Below are 22,688 nucleotides of genomic sequence, written 5' to 3'. Positions count from 1 at the left end.
AGTAGCAATATAAGTCATTATTTATCTTAGTAATCGTAATGTCTGTGTTCATTTGTGATTTATTGTGATTTATCTCACAAGACATTCACACTCTTCAGGGGAAAAAAAAATATCCTGAAACTCTCACTGACTTCATTTGTGATGATTACACTTTTGAGATATAACAGATTTAGAAATGTTAGGCAAATATTTTAAAAGAGTAACTAAATTAAAGCTAATAAGTTAATAAAAAAAAAAAAAAGCAAATAACTGAATTCTAATAAATGACCAAATAGATATACAATGCCATATTAACATCACTAAAATTGAAAAACCAAAGACTTAAGAAATGCCAGGATTCAAAATTGCCTATGCAACCTTAATTTGTCCTTGCTCTGCAGATACATTATAATGAAGTATTTAATTAAGATTAATGTCAAAGGTAACGACTAATTCCACGTGGCCAATTTTCATTGCACAGCTCTGTGTATACCTAGTCTAGTTCATACTGGCTTTAGGATGTCTGCAGTACTTCTCATTTCTGCAGATATGACTCTGGTATGAAGTTGGAAACTGAGAAAATGAGCATTAATATCAATTTATTACCACTGTAAAAACATTTGGTTTAAGTGACTTACCTAACATCACAGAGGAACTCTGTGGCATAGTGAAACATAATCCAGTTCTCAAAGGCATCATCCAATTACTCTAACACTGTCTTTTCTCTTCTTTCAGACCTCTGCCATATTTTCCAATTTTTTTCAGTTAATGAATTAGAGATTCTGTCTATCAATGTCTTCCTTCTCCTCAAAACCATGAATCATCCCTAGAGCTACTCCTTGGGCTGAATGACACCCAGGCTCTGTGTTATGTGGAGGAAGGCTGGAACAGCACAACAGATGATCAAGGTGCAGATGAAGACAGAAGGAAGGACTATCACATATAGTTCACCATATAAAAATACAAAAGCAACATAAAGATTGTATAACCAACAAGTTCTTATCTTTCATTATCAACATCTCCTAACTGTAAGATCCTTATATACAGTACATGAAAGCATTTCCCTAAAATGCATTAAAGTGAATGAGGGAAAAAAATGTTATCACATTGATACCCATACAGATCACCAGAAGGCTTTTAAATCCACCTTACACCTTTTCAATTCAGCTCATCAGTTAGGGAGTGGTATAGTAAATTACTGTCCCCTCGAGGAGAGAGTAACCTCATATATACTTTATCATGAATCTCAGATACTTACTGAAAGCCGATGCACTATGAAAGTGAGGTACATTGAGTTTCAGGCCCTATAAAGCAATTTGGGTACAGACATTTCTACTTTTTGTCTTAAAACTCGAAACTTTGTTACTGTCCTTGTGCTGTCTCAGCCACCAGCAGCTACTTTTATCACTCCCCTTTCCAATCCTCTGGCTTCTCAGCTCATGCTGTGTCAGTTGTACTACTTAAGTCCTGATTTTCTTTTCCCATGATTTTTTTTTCTGCTTTCGTCATTTTCTATTGACAGACTTTCTTTTCTGGCTCTTTATCACCACACAGTTTCCCTTTGTTACCTCTTTTCTAGTCTTGTCTCATGATCCCCATCCTGCGGCTCCTTGGTCCAGTTTCCGTGCTTAAGGATTCTTAGTTCCTCTTTGAAACTCTACTTTGTTTTCAGATTTATCTTACACTTCTTATTTCCCAAATCATTTTCTGCTGGTCCTAAACTCCTTGCCTGAATGATCACACACTCCTTTCCCCTTGGGGTCTCAACATGTTTCCCTTGCTTTGTTTTTCCTTACCAACAATTCATCTTCCCCCAGATTTCAACTTCCGTGTTATCCCAGCCTTTCTTATCCATTCAACATCTAGTCCTAATTTTACCCTGACCACCCCTTACACCTGTGCTTTTTCTAGAGCTAGTCTTCCCAAAATCTTTGCTGAATATATTTTTCCTTCCTCCCTTACCTATTTTTCCTTTTATTTTGGGCCAGATGACATTGTTTTGATTCTGCCTAGTGTCAGCAGCTTAAAAGACAACACAAACCTCTACAACCAAGGACCTGGATCTATTTCCCACTTCTTGGGTGCTGTATTCTCTCAGACCACATCTGGTAGGGAACAACAAGAGTGGGGCTGCTCCCTATGAAAAGGTGAGCCAAGAGCACAGGGATGCCCAGGCCATCAGGACAGAGCCCACACCAGCCACAGCTCAGTCCCAAAGTACTCAAGCATGGACAGACCCAGAAATTATAGCGAAGTCCAACCAAGAGTGAAGGTCATAAGGCAGTATCATGGCCATGAAGCAGGTCAGAGATCACACTGGGAAGTCAACCCACAGGTCAAGGCTAGGAGCAGTGATCACTAGGCAGGTCCATAGAATGAGGTAGGCAAAGATCAAGCCGTTAATTGAAAACTGGATCAAAGTATTCCATGACCAGATAGGAGTAGGATTACGGTAGAAACTTGCACTATTCTAACACAGCTCATCTTAAATAGAGCTTCTGGGCTCATGGGTGTGGGTGGAGACCCCAGGTGAGGCTCATCAGGACCATTAAGGCTTATTAATGCCCTCATCATTCTGACTGAATGTCAGGGCAAAAACTGGAGTGCACAATTTCTCGTATTCCCTGGTTTCTCACTGAAGAGAACTTTGGTGTGCATGACATGTCACAACCAAGTAGGTCTTCATTAAGGACCACTGTAGCATCAGAACTGTTCAGACACAAGCTGAGTAGAGTCTACTCTTTCTGCTCCTAGCTGTGGTATCTAACATTACGCCATCTGACAAAATCTCATTCTCATTGCTAGAAAGAGCAATAGTAATCCAGTCTGGCTGGATGGCTTTGTTTCACTGCTAGCTCATCTAACTCATAGAAGAATGCTAAGTAGTGACAGAATGTGTAGAAATTTTAAAGGCTATGATCTTTTAAGTCAGTTGTGTGCATTTTTTAATTTCCCCGGGGCTTATGCCTTGGGCTGATTTTCATAGAGACAGCAAAAGAAATACTCCTGACAGAAAGGCCCTATCAAGTCTTAAAACCTTTTTTTTAAAGCAAGGATGTGCTAGAACAAACATCTTAGGAGTCTTTAGTATGGGCAAACAATGTATTTGTTCAATTCTTTGAGTCTTACTCTGGATCAGCTAAAATACTTCTGACTTGTATCTGAAAACATTTTCAATTCAGGATGCACTAATGTGAAAATCTTGGTCTGAAAAAAACAAATCTTGAGTCCAAATGTTTAGAGACTCCTTTTAAATTACCAAAATGTCTGAAAAAATCATTGTAAATGTGCTGGTGTCAGTAATCAAAAATGTTCTTAAGAAAGTAAAATGGATGACACTATGTTCTATAGAACGAACAAGTTCCTTTTTACTGAGTTTTGAATATTCCTTTGTCACTTCAGCTGGGTGCAAGAGAGGGTTTTTTTCAACACATCACATAATCTGTGTATAAGTAATGAAACACAAAGCAATTAAAAATTACAAAGCATCAGAAATAACAAAACAATAGATAATTGGGTAAATATATATTTCAAAGATGTTAGCCAGGACGTATTCTAAACTATGTGTAAACATGTTCATCCAAGCATATTTAAAACACAATTAGTCTCTAATTAATTCCATGTGGTAATATGTTTTTATGGCAAAGTGTAATGTACATTATACATACTTAAATCATAAGTAAATAAAGATCTCAGAGGTGTTACATAGTTCCATAATTTTGTGGTTTGGGGTAAGTAAATTTAAAATTTCTTCCAGTAGTTGTGTCTCCATTGACAGAAGATGTAGGAAAGCACACACTTTTGCTCATTATCAAACACTCGGGAGGAGGAGGACCTAACTAGGATGTATGGAGAATCATGTTACCAGCACCATTTTTTCTGTGTCTTCATTCCACAAATTACACGGATGACAGGTCAGGTAATGAATAAGGTAATTCTGCTTTCACTCACCATTGGTAATTCTCATCTGCAATTATTTTCACCAACTCAAAGTGTACATTAGGTACTTTTCAATAAGAATGATATCAGTTTGGTTTGACCTTGGTTCACTTTGCATTGGCATTGCATCGACAGTGCTGTTTTATGGACTTTTTCCTCCTCCAAAAGCCAGTGAAATATCTCACATTTATAATTGCTATATAAATGGGACTACATCCCACACATATTTTATATGTAGTAATTGCAGCATGCAATTCCTTTTACTTGGTTCATCTTACTAACTAACACAGAACAAAATTTCACTGAATTCATAATATTGTTCTGGAACTGATACATACTGTATATTTACACACCAATATGTTTTATGGAAATGAACACATTTCTTCTTGGGAGCATATTTTCAAACTTCAATTGCTCTTTACTGAAGCCAATTTTTTTCAAACAAAAAAATGCAATGCGTTTCATGTCTATATATTTTTATTCACGCCAATATATTTTCACAGTTGGATAGATTTAACTAAATTAGTAGTTACAGTATTTGTTCAAACCAATGCATTTTTGCTGGCATCTGGTAAGTAAATGTTATCCAATTTTTTTTTTAGGAATCAGCTTCAACCAAACCCACATCATTTAAAACAACAGCAACTCACCTCCACCACTCAAAATTTCTCACCCAAACCAAACCAAACCAAACCAAACCAAACCAAACCAAACCAAACCCCAACCCTTCTGTTCCAGCTGCCAAAATATGGCAAAGGGGTGACATAAAAACCAAATACAGAGACTTCAGTCGATGTACATCTGATCCTCTGATTTCCACACAGGCCCATGACAGCGCCCTGGGCAGGGAAATGCACTTTCTGTGACAGTACATGCCACCTTCTGGAGAGGGACCCTCTGCCCTAGGGACGCCATGCTGCCAGGTGGGAGGGGGCAAAGACAGGAATTAAGGACTTGCGGCTGCAAGAGATGGCTGTTATCCAACCAGATTTTTCTGTAAGGCTAGGTGGCAGCTGCACGGGGGTTTTGTCACAACATATTTGGTTGAGCCATGTAAATAAGTCTCACTTTCCAAATTACTATTTTAAATGTGATCATGAGTGTTTAGCAGTATTGCAAGTCAGGATAGAATCTGTTTCTAACTTCTGTCACTACCAGCTTGCCTTCTCCATACCTTATTTCCTGTGGGGCTTTTTTGCTGTTGTTGGAACTCTGCAATCATATTTTGACTACTTCTTCACTACCCTCTAGATTATACAAAATCTACTAAAAATATATATATTCTAGAATATAACACAGAGAAAGTGTTTCTAGAGCTATGCTTCACAGCTTGTAACACTGGAAATTTCTCTCTCCTTAAATTCTCTCTACATCTTCCACTGTTTGCTGAATTTAAAAGAACCAGAATGTTTTGTCAAATAAATAAGCCTTCCCCGGGTGCATCATTAAAATCATGTTTATCCCTTCAGATTTTGCTTGTCTTTCAAGGCAAACTCTAGAGGTAGACTGACCCAATACAACACAGACAGCTCCTTCTAGAGGAGGTGGAATTTAGCTGTTCAGAGAGAAGCCCGAAGTCTTGTTGATTGGGAGAAAAAAGTGTGCAAGCAAATTAATAGAACATGTAGTGGACCGGGAAATTAAGTGGTTAGTGATCTGAGCTGCCTATCGGGGCTGCACACTGTTTCATCAACTATTCACTGACACCTGTGAAATCTATGCCGTCTAGAAAAGGATGAACAGGAAATAATTGAGAGGAAACAACTAAAAAAGCTGGCTGCTCTGCTAGAGGAAGGCTTTGTCTGTTAGTTGTTCAGTGAACACAAACAATAAAAAACCTGTGAGGTAGGAGAGTGCAATATAAGATCGAGGCTGAAAGTGTAGGGGAAGGCGGACGACTTGCTATTTACCAATTCAGCCACAGGAAAAACTTGCGGACTCTTTCCGAATCATGCTTGGAGACTAAACTACTTTGTTTTGTTTAGCATTAGGAATATTTGTAAGTATCAGCATGATGGATATCAGGGTAACACAGAAGAACTTTTTTCTGGTTCTGATAAAGCGTTTACCTTCTGCATCTGCTTCTCAGCATTATCTCCTGCTGAAATTTTAGGGTATTACTTTTTACTCTGTTCTGAAGTGTATTGCCTGAAGAGTCCCTGTTGCCCCTTTGGTCTGGATGTAATGAGGCTTCTGGCCATTCTGTGCCAGAGCTCCAGCTCCACAGACTGATTACAACGTTCTGTCCCATCTACATCAGGTTTAGATGTGAGCTGACACCAAATGTCACGAGACACCTGTATCTTTCCTATAGCACTTCTGGAACAAGACTACAATGAAAAGTATGTTTTGTCAGAAGTACAGAGCTCTCAGTTATCATAATTAATGCACAAGCACGTCAAGAGGGATTACGGTCCTGATTTAGCGAAGGGTTTAAATTACTTATTTTGTCGGAATGGCTTTTTTAATTTCTTCCCCCAACCAAAAAAAATGCAAGTTTTGAGCATTTGTTGACATTTTTAGTGCTGCATTAAAAATGATGACTTGTTCCTTTTTGTAAGACTTCTAAAATATTTTGAGACTCATTCCCCGTTCATGTGCTTTACATGCACTGAACCCTCAAAACAGTGGTAAAACCTTTGCCTATCGTTTATTTTTTCAGTAGCAATAAAAAACAAGTAAAGCAAGAATCTACTCATCCCACCAGAGACACGCTTCAAATGCTTCCCCATCCTAGGAGACATTCCAGTGCAACGCCTTTGATAGTGTTCAAGTAACCTACTAAAGGCATGGAGATGTGCATGATGTTCATTTGATACAAAATCACACAGAACTTTAAAATGTCATTCTGTAATTTGATTCTGTACTGTGCGTGGACATCTTTTGGAGATAGGGGGAACTCAGTGTAAATCCTCATGCAGTCTGAACTGTTGCTAGGCATAATCATCACTCACTAACGAACAAAGTGGAACATACGACTAGAGAATACATAACTTCCTCGATCCCACTCTCCTGCAAGCTCTTTAAGGTGAAGTTGACAACTGTCAGCACTTCCTTAATGATCTGAGACCACACACTCTTCAGAGAAATGAGCTTTTGAACAGCCTCCCTCTCCTATAGGTAAGACTATTTCATCACTTGTTTATCTCAATAAAAGCCCTTTGGTGTTAAAGAATGGAACATCAAGGTGGAAATTCAGAGGGGTACTGTGCGAAACATACTGCATCCTGTTGGAGAGCAAATCTTGATAGAAAAAGGATGGAACCAGAAGTGGAGAAATACCTGATCATTATAAGCATTTGGGTGCAGGGGAATCCTGCTTTCTCTGAGATACCGCAACTCAGTTCCCTCCATAGACATTTACAGGCAGATCCAGCAACTTAAAAATAAGGTTTTCTGATTTTGCTAGGAGGTTTTGCGAAAAGGTGAATGATACTGTGCTAAACACCAAACACGCAGACCTGAAGAAGCAGCCTGCCATCCTGGATTTCTCACATGCAGGGTCTTATCTTTTAGACCATAAGCCATTTAGGACTCCTAGCTGAATGCTACAAACCCTCCCAAAGAAAGCCTTCAAATACAAAACTTATTTTACTACATTCAGAGTCCAGACAACACTGCGAAAAGTCCAGAAACTTCTTTATTGCTATTGCCTGGGTACCTCACAGAAGGAGCCGGTCTTACTGCTGCTCTGGTGAAGGTACCTATACGTGTTTAATTCTGAGGATACTCGGGAGACTCAGACAATCCTTCTTTCATCTGCCGCTTTCAGGGAGACGGGAGGAAAAGCAGAGAGCGGAGAAGGGACTTTACGCCTCCCCTGCAAGGACGGCAGCCAACCGCCTGGGTGCTTCCCGCAGCCCCCGGCTCCGGCCGCGGCTCGCGGGTGCTTACCCCCGTTTTTCCCCGTCGGCGCCGCGGAGGAGCTGGCGGCCGCAGGCCTGCACGCCCAGAGGGGCGGGCGGCCCGCCGGCGCGGGCGGGGCGGCCGCAGCACCCCCCTCCCCTCACCTGCCAGTTCCTCGCACCTCCGGGGCAGCCGGCGGGGCCGCTGGATTCGCGCTGCGGTCCCGGCCCCACGGCCCCGCCGCCGGTGCGCCTCGCCCCCGCGCCTGCCTGTGGGCTCCGGGCCCCGCTCCTTCCCGTGCCGCCAGGGCGGGGGGTGCGCCGGGAGGCGTCTCACGCCCGCCCCGCCCCGCCCCCTTCCCGCCGCGCTCTGCCCCGGGGCGGCCCCTCCCCTCCTCAAGCGGCGGCGGCGGCGGCCGCTGCCGGGCACCCCCGCGCCTCGCCGCGCGCGCCGCCGCTTCAGGACCGGGTGTGGACAGCGCCCCGCCGCCCGCCCCGCCCCATCGCTCCCCGCCCATTGGCTGGAGAGCCGCCGCGGAGCCGGGTCTCCTCGCGATTGGCCCGAGCCGGCTGCCACTCAGCGGCGCAGGAGGTAGGGTCTGGCACCTCGCTGGCGGCTGAGGACTCCGAGAAACGCCCGTTAGTTTTGTAACCTGGCGTCTCGCACCTCCTCCGTCACCGCCTCATTGGCAGTCCGGCCGAAGCCCGGGGCTTTCCATTGGACATTCCCGCTGCCAGTCACACACCCACCTGAGGGGGCGGTGCGGGAGCCAAGGGGCGTGCCGTGCCGGCGGAGGCGCGGCCAAGGCGGTGGCAGGGGCGTGCCCGCGGCACAGGGGGGGCCGGGGTGTGGCGCGGGGGCGGGGAAAGGGGCGGGGATACCGGCAGAAAGGGGCGGGGCGAGTGGCGGGGGCGGGGCCAGGCCAGGGGAGCCTCGCAAGCGGAGATTGCCCTTGTGTCTCGAGCCGGGAAGCGGCTGGGAGCGGAGCGGAGCGGAGCCGCCGCCGCCTCCCCGCCCGCCGCGGCGCCAGCGTAGCTCCCCCGCCCGCCAGCGGGACGGGACGGGACGGGACGGGACGGGACGGAGAGGCGAGCGGACGGACGGGCGGACACACCGGACAGGGGCAAGGGGAGCCAGCGGGGGCACCCGACACCGCTCCGCGGGGGGAACCTGAACCTGCCCAGCAGCGCCGGAGCCAGCGGAGAGAGCCGCTCCCCCCTCCTCGTCCTCCTCCTCCCTCCCCAATCCACCCCCGCGACCCTGGTCCTCCTCCTCCTCCTCCTCCTCCTCCTCACCCCACTGGATACAGCGAGGGAGACACTGCGGCGGAGGCGGCGGCGGCGGCGGCTCCTGCGGGGGGAAGGAAGCGCCCGGAGAGCGGAGCGGCGGGAGGCTGCGGACCTGCGTGCCTGGCGCCCACCCAGCCCGAGGGGAGCCCCCAGGATGCGGCTGCAGCCCGGCGCACTCCTGCGCTTCTACAGCCTCTGCGGGATCCTCGTACAAGGTACCGCCTCCTCCCCACCCCTGCCCCGCGCGGGGAGGGGGGGAGCGAGGGAGGGAGGGACCCCGGGGGGCACCGCCGCGGCCCGGGGCACCCCAGGCCCCGCTGCCCACCCCCGCCCTTCCTCCCCGCCGCCCCGCTCCTGACCCGCTCCCTCCCTCTCTCGCCCCTCCAGTGGCTCCCCCCGCTCCCCGCCGCCCTCTCCTCGCCGGGCGCCCCCAGCCTCCCGCTCGGGTAGCGCTATCCAGCGCTAAAGCGCCGCACGGCCGTTAACCCTTCCTGCCCTTCCCCGGCAGCCTCTTCCCGCCCTCGTTCGCCCTCCGCGCTTCTCCCTCCCCAGCCACCGCCAGTCGCTCGCCACCCCCTGCAGCCACCCCTTCAACTCCCCGTCCCCTCCCCGCTCGCCCGCCGCAAACGTGCCCCCGAAAGTGCGAGTGCAGCCGCAGCAGCGGCGTGTGCGCTGCAACAACATCCCGGGGAAACGTGCGGGCTCCAGCCGTGCCTCCCCGGCGGGGAGACCGGCGCGGGGGGGAGCCACGGGCGGGGGGGTCCGTGCCTCGGTCGCGCCGCCGCCGACAATGCGTGTCTGTAGGTGAGGTATAGAATCTATAGGTGGGGTAATCGGATGAGCCGGGGTTCAGCAGCGGATCCCTTCGCCACCCTGCTCCAGGCGGCTCATCCTGCAGCTAGTTTCCAGGCTGGATGCATTCCCCTCTCCCTCCTCCCCACCGCCGCACCGCCACCTCCCCCCCCCCCCCATCGTTATCCGTCCAAGTCGAACGTAGCGGCCGCCGCGGCGGGGAAACCCGCGGCACGCTCCGAGGGTGCCGGTGGCCGCCGCGTCTGCCCGCGGGAGATCTCCCGCCCCCCCCGACCTCTCCCGCCCGGTGGTGGCGGGCGGGGGGGGGAGCAGGCGGGCCGCCAGCCGGGCCCGCGGCGCTGCGCTGCCGCCCGGAGTTTGCCCCCTCAGCGGCGGGATGGCGGCGCGGTACCCCCGGCCCCCCCTTCCCCCGCCGCCCTGTGGGGCCCGCGCGGGGCGGGCGGGAGGTGAGGGCCGGCGGCGCGGGTCGGGGCAGGCGGCGGCCCGGCGGGCGGAGCGGGGTCAGGCGGCCGCCGCTGCTGAGCGGCCGGGGGCGGCGGGGCGAATCTCCCCTCCTGCCTCCCTTCCCTTCCCTCGCTCGGCGTACGGGGCATGTCGGTGTGGGAGGGAGAAGCGAAGAGACGATTAAACTAAGTGACCTTGTAAGAATTATTTTTTTTTTTTATCCTCTCGCCTTCGTCGTGCCATTTCGCGTCAAGTTTAATATATTTCGCGTTTCCCTCGGCTGCGTCATGGGTCGGGCGATCTCCGGGGGGAGCAGCGGCTGGCAGCCCGTCGCGGGAGCGGAGCCTCGCACGAGCCTCGCACCCCCCGGTCCCCCCCGGCCAGAAGCCGCCGAGTGCCCCCCCCCCCCCACCGCCCGGGGAAGTTACCGGCCGTGGAGGCGAGAGTGAAGGGAAGGGGGGGGGGGGGGGGGCGGTGCGCCTGGCAACTGCAAGGGACAGTTTCGTCCGGCAGATTATTTGTATTCTTTACCAATGTTTATGAGTTGCCCGGTACGTCACTGCACAAGGAGCTGCTGTGTTGGTGCTATACAAGATTATTTATTGGGGCATGTGTGGCGGGCTGCACCTGGGGGTTGGTTCCTCTCTGCCTTTTACATTTCCCTGTGAATTGTCAATTCATTGCCCTGCAAAGGAGGGGGTGGGGGGTGGGGGGGAAGCGTCTGGACTGACTTTCTGACACCAATAAAATGGGGGCTGCTGCTGAAGGAGGAGGATTTGATCTTTCCTAAGATGCAATCAGCTGCATTCAGTGCTTCGCAGTTTTGAGAGTAAACCAGTGATTAAAAACAGCGATGTCTTTCACAGCAGTTTAGGGAGTGTTCCAGGCAAAATGTAATTCTGTGAACTGCATCAGGTAAAAAACATGTTGCAAGGAAAGGGGTGTAATACAAATCTGACTGTGACTGTGTGTGAAAAAAACCCAGATTGGGCCTGTCCTTGCAGATGGGGAAAAGCGATGCTTAACATGCTGCCCAGCTTGCTCTCCATGTATATAAAACATCTCCCTCTTTCCAGTTTCTCACACAATTATTTTTGCAGTTACTGATTAGAACTTCAATCAAAAATCCTTAGGCACCCTGTATACTGTGCTTCAGCAGAGTGCTGTTTCAGGAGGCACTTTTGCTGGGCACTATTTAAAAAACAGAAAGGGGGGAGGATATAAAGAACGTGTAACCCTCGGACAGCAGTGAGAAGAAATAATTTCCACTATCCTTTTCTCCTAAGGTAAAGGAGAATGGAGAAGATGATGAGTAAATATTTTCTAGAAGACTGTCCTGAATAGTAACTATATCTAACAGAATATCAAATTCTTTTGGTCCACCTTTTAGTGCTGCTTCATTAACATTGTTTTCTCAGTTTATGCCACTTATTTTGACACAGCTAGCAGGCACAGTTACCATATTAGACATATTTCTTGTTGGCAGCTTTATACCTGCATTTAAAAGTAGTTTTCCCTTTTGGCTTGCTTTGCTTCCCCAAACCGTGTTGTGAAGCGGCTCAATGGATTTGTTAGCTTCCCTCGATTTCTCTCTCTGTGGGCCATGGGATACGCAGGTTTTTTGTCAGCTTTGTATGTGAATAAGATCTTTATTCTGAGGACTCAAAACACTTCTGGATTGTAACTACGGATTGTTCCTGTTAGTGAAACTGAAGCTAATTAAGTTTAAAGACAAGGTGGCAGAGTCAAGCTGACGTGTGTCCTGTATGGAAGTGTGCCTTTCTGGCATGATCTGTGGGGAGATTTGCTTGAGGAATCTGTCCTGAGTATTGATGGAGCATCAGCTGAGGGAAGAGGACATAGAATAATGCTTCTCAGCTTGTGCGTGGAATAGCATTAACAGCAAGCAGTCCCTTCGGAAAGGAGGCAAACAAGAAGTAAAAGAGCCCAGTGTCAACTGCTTGCTGTGAAAGGGGAGCGATGGAGGTGGAAGAGGGAGTAATAACATGTTGAGCTGAGAAGCGGTTTGTCAGCTGAGTTCGGATATGATAATAGTCTGCTCTGCCCTCTCCAGCGTTTGCTGTGAAAATAGTAGGATCTCTGGCTGCTGTTGTTCTTAGCTTGTGCACTGTAATGATTCTGGAGCACTTAAGCAGTGTCCCAAGGGGTTAAACTGTTACACATGTTTACAGTCAGCCTTACATTTTTGTTTCATTCTGATTGTTTTTTTTGTTTCATGGTTTTAGCCTTCCTTAGACAAAATTTAACAGTCGGAGGACAGCAAGTATTTAGAATAACTCAAGGACATAGTCTGAGCTCTTTTTATGCAACCTAAGAAGTAAGCTCTTTATTGCAAAGAGGTATCACGTGAGAAACTGTAATATTAAAAATAGTTTTGTTGGATTCAAACTATACCGATACGGGTTAAGATTATCCCAGCATTGTAGCTGCTGTAGCCCCCTGCTGTGTGATAATGCAAATGGCATCTAATGCCTTAATGTGCTCTGCTTTGGAGAAGACCCGGGTAGTGCTGTATGTGGTAGCAAATGATCTACTTTCGGTTCTCTGCCAACACCAGGCAAATCTTCTCAACGTGGTTTCTTCAGACACTTCAAATGCTTGCAACCTGTCTCCTGATGAAAATAATGTAGGGACACTTTAATTTGTCTGCAACTATGATCACTGATGCAGCAAATCGGTGAAGACAGATAATTGCTTAAGGGTGGGACTCTTTTTTTTTTTTTTTTTTCCATAAGTCCAGATCTATTACAAGCAGAATTAAAAAAAAAATAAAAGGAGCAAATATGCAAACGGCTACTTCTCAGATCATGTAAGCTGATTTAAGATGAAGTTGTTATATGATATTCAATATCTTGTGTATCTAGATTATGTTTTGAATTTTCAGTAGGATTTCTGTTAGCAGGCTCTTGGCAACCCGGTGCTGTATGCATAGGGATTGTCCTGACAGCTAAGTGTTGTTACACTACAGTGTACAGCAAGTCAGAAGCATGTTGTTGTAGTTCTGCAAGTTCTGTGAGGGTGTAGACAATTACAGAATGGAAGACTGTAGCAGAATAGTTTTGATACAATCTTTATTTGGAATATTTTACACACAAGTTGAAACGTAAAATGTATCACTCCACTTCATGGTGGCCGTCTTTTTATGACTTCCATCAATATAACCAAGGCTTGGTAGGCTTATTAGCTGCTTAGTTCTCAGGTTAGTTCATATTTTATGAATTCTTTTGCTTGATTTCTTAATGTATTTTAATTGATACTCATCATACAGCAGTTCATGTTCAGTTTTAGAACATGAAGTAACTAAAAAATCCAGATTCCCATTGATGACCTCACAACAGTTCCCTGAGGAATACTTGAATAGGGATCACTCTCTCTCATAATATTTATCACTTACACTCAAAATATTTATCAAGTTTCTATCATCAGTTCAACAGGAAACAGTTTTGAAGTTTCTCACTGAAGATCTAACTCCATAGAAATGTTCATCAAGAGAAGCACCTCTGCTGAAACAAATACATTTTTCTTATTTACTTTCTTGTTACTTCTTTTTTTAATTTTTTTTTTTATTTCAGGAATGGAAAACAGTGAATCTCCCTCTGCTTTTAAATTTACTTAATTGTCAGTTGCAATATAATGTGCTATAAATGTCTTTAGCCATAGTTTTTTATTACAGAAGCCTTAGTTCTCATAGTTCTGGCCTGATCCTATTATTGACAAAACGTGTTGAATGTGATTACCCTTAGTCTTTCCACCAAAGAATTAATCTTTTAATATTGCTAAGTAAAGTCAAGATTGGATTTTGAGGGTTTTTTTTACTTATGCATCACAAATGGTGATTAAGTAACTGGTAACAACTGTATGTGTGGTAACGACATGGACATCGGGTAGTTGCCAAGAGAATAGCAGTATAATCAGAGTGTGGTTGACTGTTTGAAAGATGATTCCCTTTTCATCTAATATTTAAAAAGTAGAAATAGAAGATGCTGTCATTGTCCTCTTAATGCCTTCTCTGAGAGAGAGAATGAATACATCAGTTCTGTTTTAAAACATGAATCTAACGGCAGGCTAATTCTGTTAGACACTCTCAAAACAATGGAGGATCTTCTCTAAAGAGAATGCCACTGACATGCTTTTAAAAATACCCATTCCAAAACAAATGTAGAATGCTAAAACTATTAGACATAGTTTAATACATGTCTCCTCTGGGATTGCATTGATATTAAGTATGATCTTCATGAGCATATCTATTCTTCCCAAGGAGTTTTTGAGGTGTGATTGAAAGGGAGAAGGGCAAATATCAAATTCCAGTAGCAAGGAGTAACTTGTAAAATCATGATTTCTCTCAGGAATCTGCCTTTGAACAACTTACCTTTCTACATAATGAAAACATTTTGAAAACAATTGAATATTTTCAAAAATGAATGTGGGTGTCTTTGCAAGGGTTCTTAATGTTGTGGGGTTTTGTTTGTGTGTGTTTTTTTTGGTTTTGTTTTGTTTTTTCTATGATCCTATTTCAGGATCTTTTCCCTTCGATTTATAAATGAAAAGTAAACAGTCCAAACATTTACAATGTCTCCTATGTTAATGCACAGTAAGCTCAGAATGGGGGCTTTAAATATCAATACATGGGACACTATCGTAATCGCATTTTAAGGAGCGAGAGGAAGAAGCAGAGAACACTTATTTCAATGACAAAACAGAGTGCTAATGCTGGAGGCTGTGGATTGCATCTTCCGGTGCTCTCTTTTAATACTGATGTTTTGCATGTTGGACTTTCTAACATGGAGAACTTGGAACAGGCAGAAAGGATTTATTGAAGAATGTAGGTAGATATTTTTGTTGTAGATGGGCTGGAAGACTCCCTGTTTCATCCTTTAACAATGTCTGCCTACCTGTCATCCTATCTCCTTTCCCTATCATCTGTAAATGTGAAAAATAAAATCATACTTGCATACTTTTCCATCCTTTTATTTGCAAAACAGAGATCTTGGGATCTATGTAAGCCTCTTACAGGAGTGTGTTTGCTGTCTGACAGCTTTAGGATTTTTGAAGGAAAGATCGTTTCTTCCCAACCATGAGTTGAGTTGTATTTACTGCTCTCTAGTTTAAGCAAATTGCTCTTGGAGAGTGTGAATGCTTTTATAGCTTTCACATTTTAAGTAGCAGCAAATCACTTTTAGTATAGTTTTACATTACTATAAATTCATAAATTTAACTTTTTTCCGTTTTTTAATAATTTAGGATTCTCCTTTTTTCATACATAGTGGTTAAAGAATATGAACTGTCCATAGGCATCTGTTCTTCAGTTTCAGAAAAACTATTAGTGTATAGTCTGTGTTTCTCAATTTGAATCCCTAAAGCTCTTCTCTGTGTAAGTTTTGTTCACATAGAAATACATTACTGAACTCCTCTGTAGCTTATTCTTTGTTCCGTGAATGGAGTTGGCAAGGTTTCGGTTATTTGTAAAGCAGTGTATATCATCATAGATGCAGTACAGTGGTTGTCTGCATAGCTTTGATGTTACCTCTGTCCTCATATTTCTGTAAACAGTTTGCTGACTACCTGTCTTTTTCTTTGTTGGATGGGAAGGATAGTGCAAGAGAGACTTTTATGTTAGAGGTAAAAATATTCTGATTATATTTTAAACTTATTATATACCACAATATTAATCTAACAATGATTCTAATAGTAATTCAATTGCCAAAACTTAGCTAAAGTAACCTGAGCATGCTGTTACATTCAAAGTAATTTTTGGCCACATATGAAAATACAGTTACACCTTCTGGATGTTATCAATATATAATGCATTGCATTATTGCAACTTCTGGCAGAAGCTGAACAGGCCAGCACAGCTGTGCTTGAAACCCTGACTTTTCAAAGTTCAGCACTGGAAACTTCACAACTGCAACTGACTGACGGCTCTGAAGAGAATAAGGCCAAATTACTTCACAGCAGCAGATGTAGTAGGCACTCTGGTATTTTCCATTTGTTCCAATATTTATCCCAAACTGACCTACATCTGCTGGATTAACAGTGTAACTTGACCTGCTTTTATTCCTGCTATGCTATAAGGCAGGAAGGCTGTTCTGGTTAGTCCCTAACGAGGGGAAAAGCTGTAGTAGTTGAAGCAGAAGCAATTACTGTTAATTAAAAGATTGTACAAAATATGTTCTAGTGTCAAGCTCATTTTATATTTATCCCTTTCAAAGGCTTTTTTTCCTTCTTCCCTGAGTGTTAACATGTTTTTTTATATGTGAAGTTTAAATCTTGACATGCTTGTTGGTGCTTCATTGTGATACATTGATGGATGGAAATTGAAGAACGGTGAAGAAGTCTCCAGTGGTTTGCACAGTTTATACAGAAAAAAAGTAAAACTTTTTTTGATGTCTGAAAACCCTTGTTCACACTCAAGGTCATCAACTGAAAGAAATTTTTTATATCTTCAAATACATAGAAATGTCAAACCACACCTATTTGCAAATCAGAAAATAAATGCAGTGACCAGAGCTATTACTCACTAAATTGATTAGTAATCAAGGATTAACAGAGTATCTCAAATCAGTGACAAGTCATAAAATGGTATCATATATTGCAGTATTCTTTACATGAATTTGTTAACATCTAAAATAATGGTAGTGGAAATGAGAGAACTTATTTTCTGTTATGTTTGGAGAAACCTTAAACTAACATTGCAATTTTTCATGAGTTTAAGTGACATGTGAAATATCTTGTTCATTAGAGGAAGCATGACATTGCAGTTTCCTCTTAACTTTACCGTTTTTTAACTTTTCCATTTCACTTGCAGATCTCTAATAATGTCTTTAGGCTTGTATAGTCTGGCCTTGTAATACTATGAAAAATAGGTGAGATTTGGACTACTATGGAGGAAGCTATAAGTACCATCTTGTTTAAGGGTCATTTTGGTTAATGAAAAATGATATCTGTACAGTCAAAAGGGAATCCTTTCAATTTTAAATTAAACCCAATTGTAGCAAAATTAGTAACACCTAACAGAGCTTTTCAGGACTTAAATATTAAGTCTGACAATTACTGGGACATCGCGTATTAAAAGAGAGTGTGTCTCATCTTTTCATGTAAAAACAAATTAGCATTGAATTAACTTCATCTAAAGGCTTCCTCTAAAGGCTGGAGTCCTGAATCTAACATGTTACAGTCCTAGGATATATCTTGACTACTGCTTATATAAACACAATCGAGATGATGTATATGTATTTGAACACAAGTAGTGTGTAAGTTAGGTATGGGCTAGCACCTTGACTCTTTGCCTAGCTTCTTCAGAACACTCACCCTATTTGGAATTTTTTTGTCAAGTATTTGGCACATGTCTCCTCACTAAACCTAATGTTTGTGGGTTACAAACTGCTGGTAATGGTGCTTTTTGGTATGTAAAATGCAAAATGTATGCCATTCTTAGAGTGAATAAGTCTCATTCACTCCTTAAAGAATGGTTCAAAGCTTACAATTTCAGTATTTTCCCCACAAAATAAGTTTGAATTTTAAAATTGGATCAGACTAAAATGAAAATGTTTTCTGCTTCCTAAGTCATCTTTGTTTTGCAAATTATAAATCATTGCTGCTTTGCTGTCTTCTAAACGGTGAATTTTGGACGTGGTGGGGAAGGCATGTACTAGAAATATATGGGCCATTTGTTTTTTATTTATGGTAGATAAAAACCTCAATGTCTTACAGACTTATTTATGGGATGTTCACATATGTTTAACACACAAGATTAATGTCATTTAAAAATAGCTTGGACTATAAGATTTTTTTTTAAGTGACTGGGTTTTTGTATATTTTGTATAAGCAATACTTGGGGGGTGTGCGTGTGTAATTTAAAATAACATGATTGCAGAATTTCCCAAACTATCTTTGGATTTTGAGGAGAATTATATCTGATTTTGTACAGATTTGCTTTTGTCTGTTAGAACAAAAGTATCACTTGCTTTTCTACAAACCCACATTTTTTTTTTTTTTCCTAATCTGATGCGAAATGGAATAACAAGAAATCTGGATAAAGAAGGGAGTTGAACATGTTCTATAAGGGGTGTATTCTTAATTTACTGTGACATCTGTATTGAAGGATTTGGAAGTGCAGATGCATTTAAAGTTAATTAAATTATGCCTATTGCAAACTGAAATATGCTGTAAGTCCCAACAGGAAAACAGAATCTGGTAGCTTATATCATTTAAAGTGAACAAATAAAAATTTGCTCCTTAATGAATTGTTAATATCATAGCCTTTTTTCTTTTAATTTGTCATTAAAAACTCTTGGCATTGAAACTTCTTCCAGAAATACCTTCAGAAAAAAAAGTCAAAATAAGTGACTAGCTGGTCACAGATAAAAGTGGGAGTAATCTCCCTGCAGGCCTTGTCTGCCTGGGATACCTGTCAAGAAAACCAAACTGTTTCTTCTGTTTGCTGCTCCAAGACTTGAAGTGGGGAAACAGCAATAGCCCTACTCTTTATAAATGAAGGGATTTCCCTTCTTAAGAATGTGAGGATAAAGGCATCACATTTGGATTCTGTATAATCTGTTTACATTAATGTATCAACTCAGCAACAAGTGAGCTATGCCATGCCAACACCTAAGTGGCCTTCATGGATGATATACATAAGTAGGTAGACAGATGAGGAACAGGGAATGGGTCAACTTGTTTTCTCCAGGAATAAAACATCCCCTCCAGATGGTGTGAAAGACTTAAGACGTATATGAAGGGATTAGGCTGGAACAAAACACTAAGACTTCAGGCTCACAGAATACAGTGTACATTTTCGTCTTTCTCCTGCTATGAGTCTCCACCTCTTCATTTCTGCAGGAAATGAAATGCAACAAGTGAAGGTTTTAAGGCAAGTGCATTCTGTGGAAGCTATGAGAGGACATCTCTCTATCTTGGAGGAGAAAATACCTGGGAGGGGTATGATAGGAGGCTTAGATTTATTTTTTTTTTTTTAAATTATTACTGCTTTCTTTTCTTTCCCCTACTTCTCTCTACCTTCCTCAAATGTGCACTAACAGAAGTGAGGAGGGGAGCCAGGGTGAATCAGTTGGTCCCTGGCACTGGAGCCTGACTTCTGCCAGGGGTACCAGTTACAGAAGCTTTTTAGTGAGGTAGTCATAAGGCTCTAGTCTCTTTTGTCTGTTAAGAGCCCGATCTTTTTTTGCATCACTACAGCATAGTAGGAAGGGTCAAATTTGAGAGCTGAAAATACTTTAAAAGCTACCATATGAAAAACAGGAATTTAAATGAACTTCAGCAGATGGATGCAAATGTGCTACATGAGATCATTTCAGTGTAGTTGCATTTCATTTTCCTTGGTCTAAGTTAGATAAATCAATAACTTGATTTGAACATTTTGTTCAAATGCAGCTAAAACACTTTGTAGGTGCAGTTAACTCCCATTTTCTTTATAATGTTACAAGACATGCCATCACAATGTAAAATGCAGTACTATCCGAAATAGTCACCATATCAATGTCACTTGTGCTTCACTTCAATTAAGAGCCTTACAGAAAATATCTAGTGCAATGTATATTAGTATAAGAAATCAGAGTTGACTGATGAATACTGATGTCAAAACAGAAGATGTCTTCAGAAATAAAGTTCCACTAATATTATGTCCTGCTGATGTGAGCGAGACCTTAAATCTACCATGTCTAGAAGAATAGACTAACTATTCTGCATGTGTTAGCTATATGCTTATCAAATTGAAATTCAGGCAGCTACACTGGTAAAACTTGGTGAAGATGTCTGCATGGTAGGAGTAAGTAGCTTCTTAGCTGCTGCTGTTGTATCATGGTAAACTTCTGGATTGTTCAGATACACATCTATTATTCTCTAGCAGGGAAATTCTTGACATGAAAACTTTCAGTCCCACTAACAATGAAAACATCTACCCCATTAATAGAAGGTTTCTACTATATGGAGTAGAAAAGTAAATAGGAAACAACGTGCATGAGCTTAATTAGTTTTTTAAACGTGTTGCTGAGGCTTTTGTGATGTCTGTATCATTAATGTATTTTTTGCATCTGGGACATATGCACATACTCTGAAGTGTCAGATTACTGTATGGGGGAACCAATACAAATACAGTTTTTTGGTTAAATTAGAGAAATGGTCCCATAAGTAATACTAGGGATAGGTGAGCAATCCATTCAGTGTTTATGTGCTTCAGAACAATATTTGTATTATTACAACTCTCTAGCATTCTTGCATATGTAAGCTTTTTTTTGATTCACAGGGTACAATTGTAAAGTATCTGCATCAGATGCTTTAACTCCTGACAAACTAGTTAGTATTGTTTCCTGTGGAAATGTGACAGATTTCATTGCAGAGCACACATGCATATGTGAATATAGATTACGAAAATAAATCAATGGATGATAATATTTGAAAACTTTTAAATAGAGAACTAGGTGGTGCTGTTCTTTCATCTTTGTAGCTCAGCTGAATTCTTAAGTATGGACTGAGAACACCAGGCTACTACTTTTTCAAGAATGCATTAAACTCTCTTAAATCTTCGAGGAAGTTATTGTTTCTGATTTCACTGAGAATGCTACTTTGAGAGTTAATAACTGCACAATACCACACTTTCTATTTTATGTAGAACTTTTGCATCCAACAAATGTCTAGTTTTATTCAGCATGGTGATATACTTCCTCTTATTTTCAGCTTCAGTGACTTCAAAGTGAATTCTAATAATCTTTTTACTCTTTACTTGGCTGTACATTCAGGATTATTTGGTCAGATCAGTTTAGCATGATTAGATGCATGAACCTTTGAATCCTTTTCCATTGTTGGTTTCTTAAACATTTTGGGACTAATTTGCTAACAGCACAATGAGATCATCAATAATATCTGGAAGAAATTTGTTGTAACTCTGTAGTAGCAATATATAAATCACAAGTAATTAAGCAAGAAAAGCAGTTTATTAATTTTTTTCCATTCGCAGAAAATAGTTTTAATCACTGTCTTGTCTCAATGCCATTATTGCTGTAATAGGAAATAGTGAAGCTAGACTATAATGAACTGCCTGGGATCTAGATAGATTTGTTGTGTTCAATGTTGCAGCAGAATAATAAATGTCTAATTAGAATCCATCTTCACTATGTAGCACTTTGGTAGAGGATGCCTGTCCTTGACCACTGCTTGAACAGGAATGTTGAAAGAACAGATGGAAGATAAAGAAATTAGGAAAAATGTACTTCTGTACTGAAAAAGTGATGAAAATGTGCTCTAGCTAGGCCAGACTTATGAATGTGTTTGCCTTAAGTAGGTAATTACTTACTCAAAAAATAATCTGTTAATAGTCACAAATGGGGGAGTGCAAAACTTTTTCTTGCAGTTTCTCTTCCCTATTCCTTCTAAAGCACTGCAATATAGAGAGGAATCCAAAGCAGAAAGTTTGGTTTGTACTTTTTGATTGTCCATGAGTAAGCATAAAAGGCTTTTACTTGACTCAGATTAGAGAATTTGTAAAATATAGAAATAATACCCATAATATTACAAAGTAATATCTACCAGGGTTAAAAGCAATGATTCCCTTTATGCTGATTTTTTTAAGATTTCAATGTCACAACTGTAATTACTGTTGTTCCAGTGTTTGAAAAGTACCAAAAGGTGTTTTGATTTATTTTTGGAAACTGGAAAGAAACCCAAAGCAACTTTAATTCACAAAGAAATAATTTAAAATATCCGTTTTCATTCTTGACAGTCAGGTATACTTGGCACTGAAGCAGAAGCCATGTCTGAGTAGTATACTGTATGTGTTAATAGACTTTGTACAGAGTTTTTTGGTATGTGCCATTAAAAAATATTAATAATAACTCACTGCCATAGTTAATTCAGTGCTTAGCATTTACTTGTTCCAGAATTGTATATCAGAGATAGTGGCTCAATTTGCCTGGGTTAGCAGACTACTTCCTTTTAAAAGCGGTGCGTTAATAGATTATGTGTTGCTAACTGTAATTGGGTACAAGTGTGAAGAAGATTTCTGAATGCACATTATAAATTGAAAATGATTAAACTAGCTACCTTAAGTTTCTACTTTCTCCCACAACCTACAGTTTGGCTTGTGGATTAGCACAACTCATGAATATTTGAAGTCTGCAATTTGCAGTAATATCTTCTTTTGCATTTTGCAGTAATATCTTCTTTTTCAGGAAAGTGCTGGACCCCTGAATCAAGACCTCATATACGCAGGTGTCCTCCTAAAGAAGCCTTTAGGCCTTAAAGAGAGAGAGAATGTTTTTGAAGCAGTTACTTTTATTCAATTCTTCTGATTGAAAGCAAATAAAATTGACAGTTTGTATACTGTGTTCTAGATGGGTCTGGACT

General features: G+C 42.4%; 1 protein-coding gene and 1 long non-coding RNA gene across 5 annotated transcripts in view; one reads left to right on the top strand and one right to left on the bottom strand.

Moving 5' to 3' along the window:
* LOC141920145 (uncharacterized) overlaps nt 1-8,077 on the bottom strand; it is a 34,268-nt gene extending 26,191 nt beyond the window's left edge. Inside the window, exon 1 of the long non-coding RNA XR_012622226.1 lies at nt 7,929-8,077. This is a non-coding gene — a long non-coding RNA (uncharacterized LOC141920145). The remainder of the gene's footprint in view (nt 1-7,928) is intronic.
* A 660-nt stretch (nt 8,078-8,737) lies between these two features.
* Nucleotides 8,738-22,688, top strand: part of CADM2 (cell adhesion molecule 2) — a 690,911-nt gene continuing 676,960 nt past the window's right edge. For all 4 annotated transcript variants that reach the window (XR_012621748.1, XM_074813369.1, XM_074813378.1 and 1 more), the window contains exon 1: nt 8,738-9,268. Coding sequence is in view for 3 of the 4 variants with exons in the window: in XM_074813369.1 (XP_074669470.1) it covers nt 9,208-9,268 (61 nt within the window). In the remaining variant the exon portion in view is untranslated. The remainder of the gene's footprint in view (nt 9,269-22,688) is intronic.

This window comes from Strix aluco, chromosome 2 (assembly GCF_031877795.1).
Source record: "Strix aluco isolate bStrAlu1 chromosome 2, bStrAlu1.hap1, whole genome shotgun sequence".
Classification (NCBI taxonomy): Eukaryota; Metazoa; Chordata; class Aves; order Strigiformes; family Strigidae; genus Strix; species Strix aluco.
Note: the sequence above shows the minus strand (reverse complement) of the source record. Positions and strands in the feature narration are given on the sequence as shown.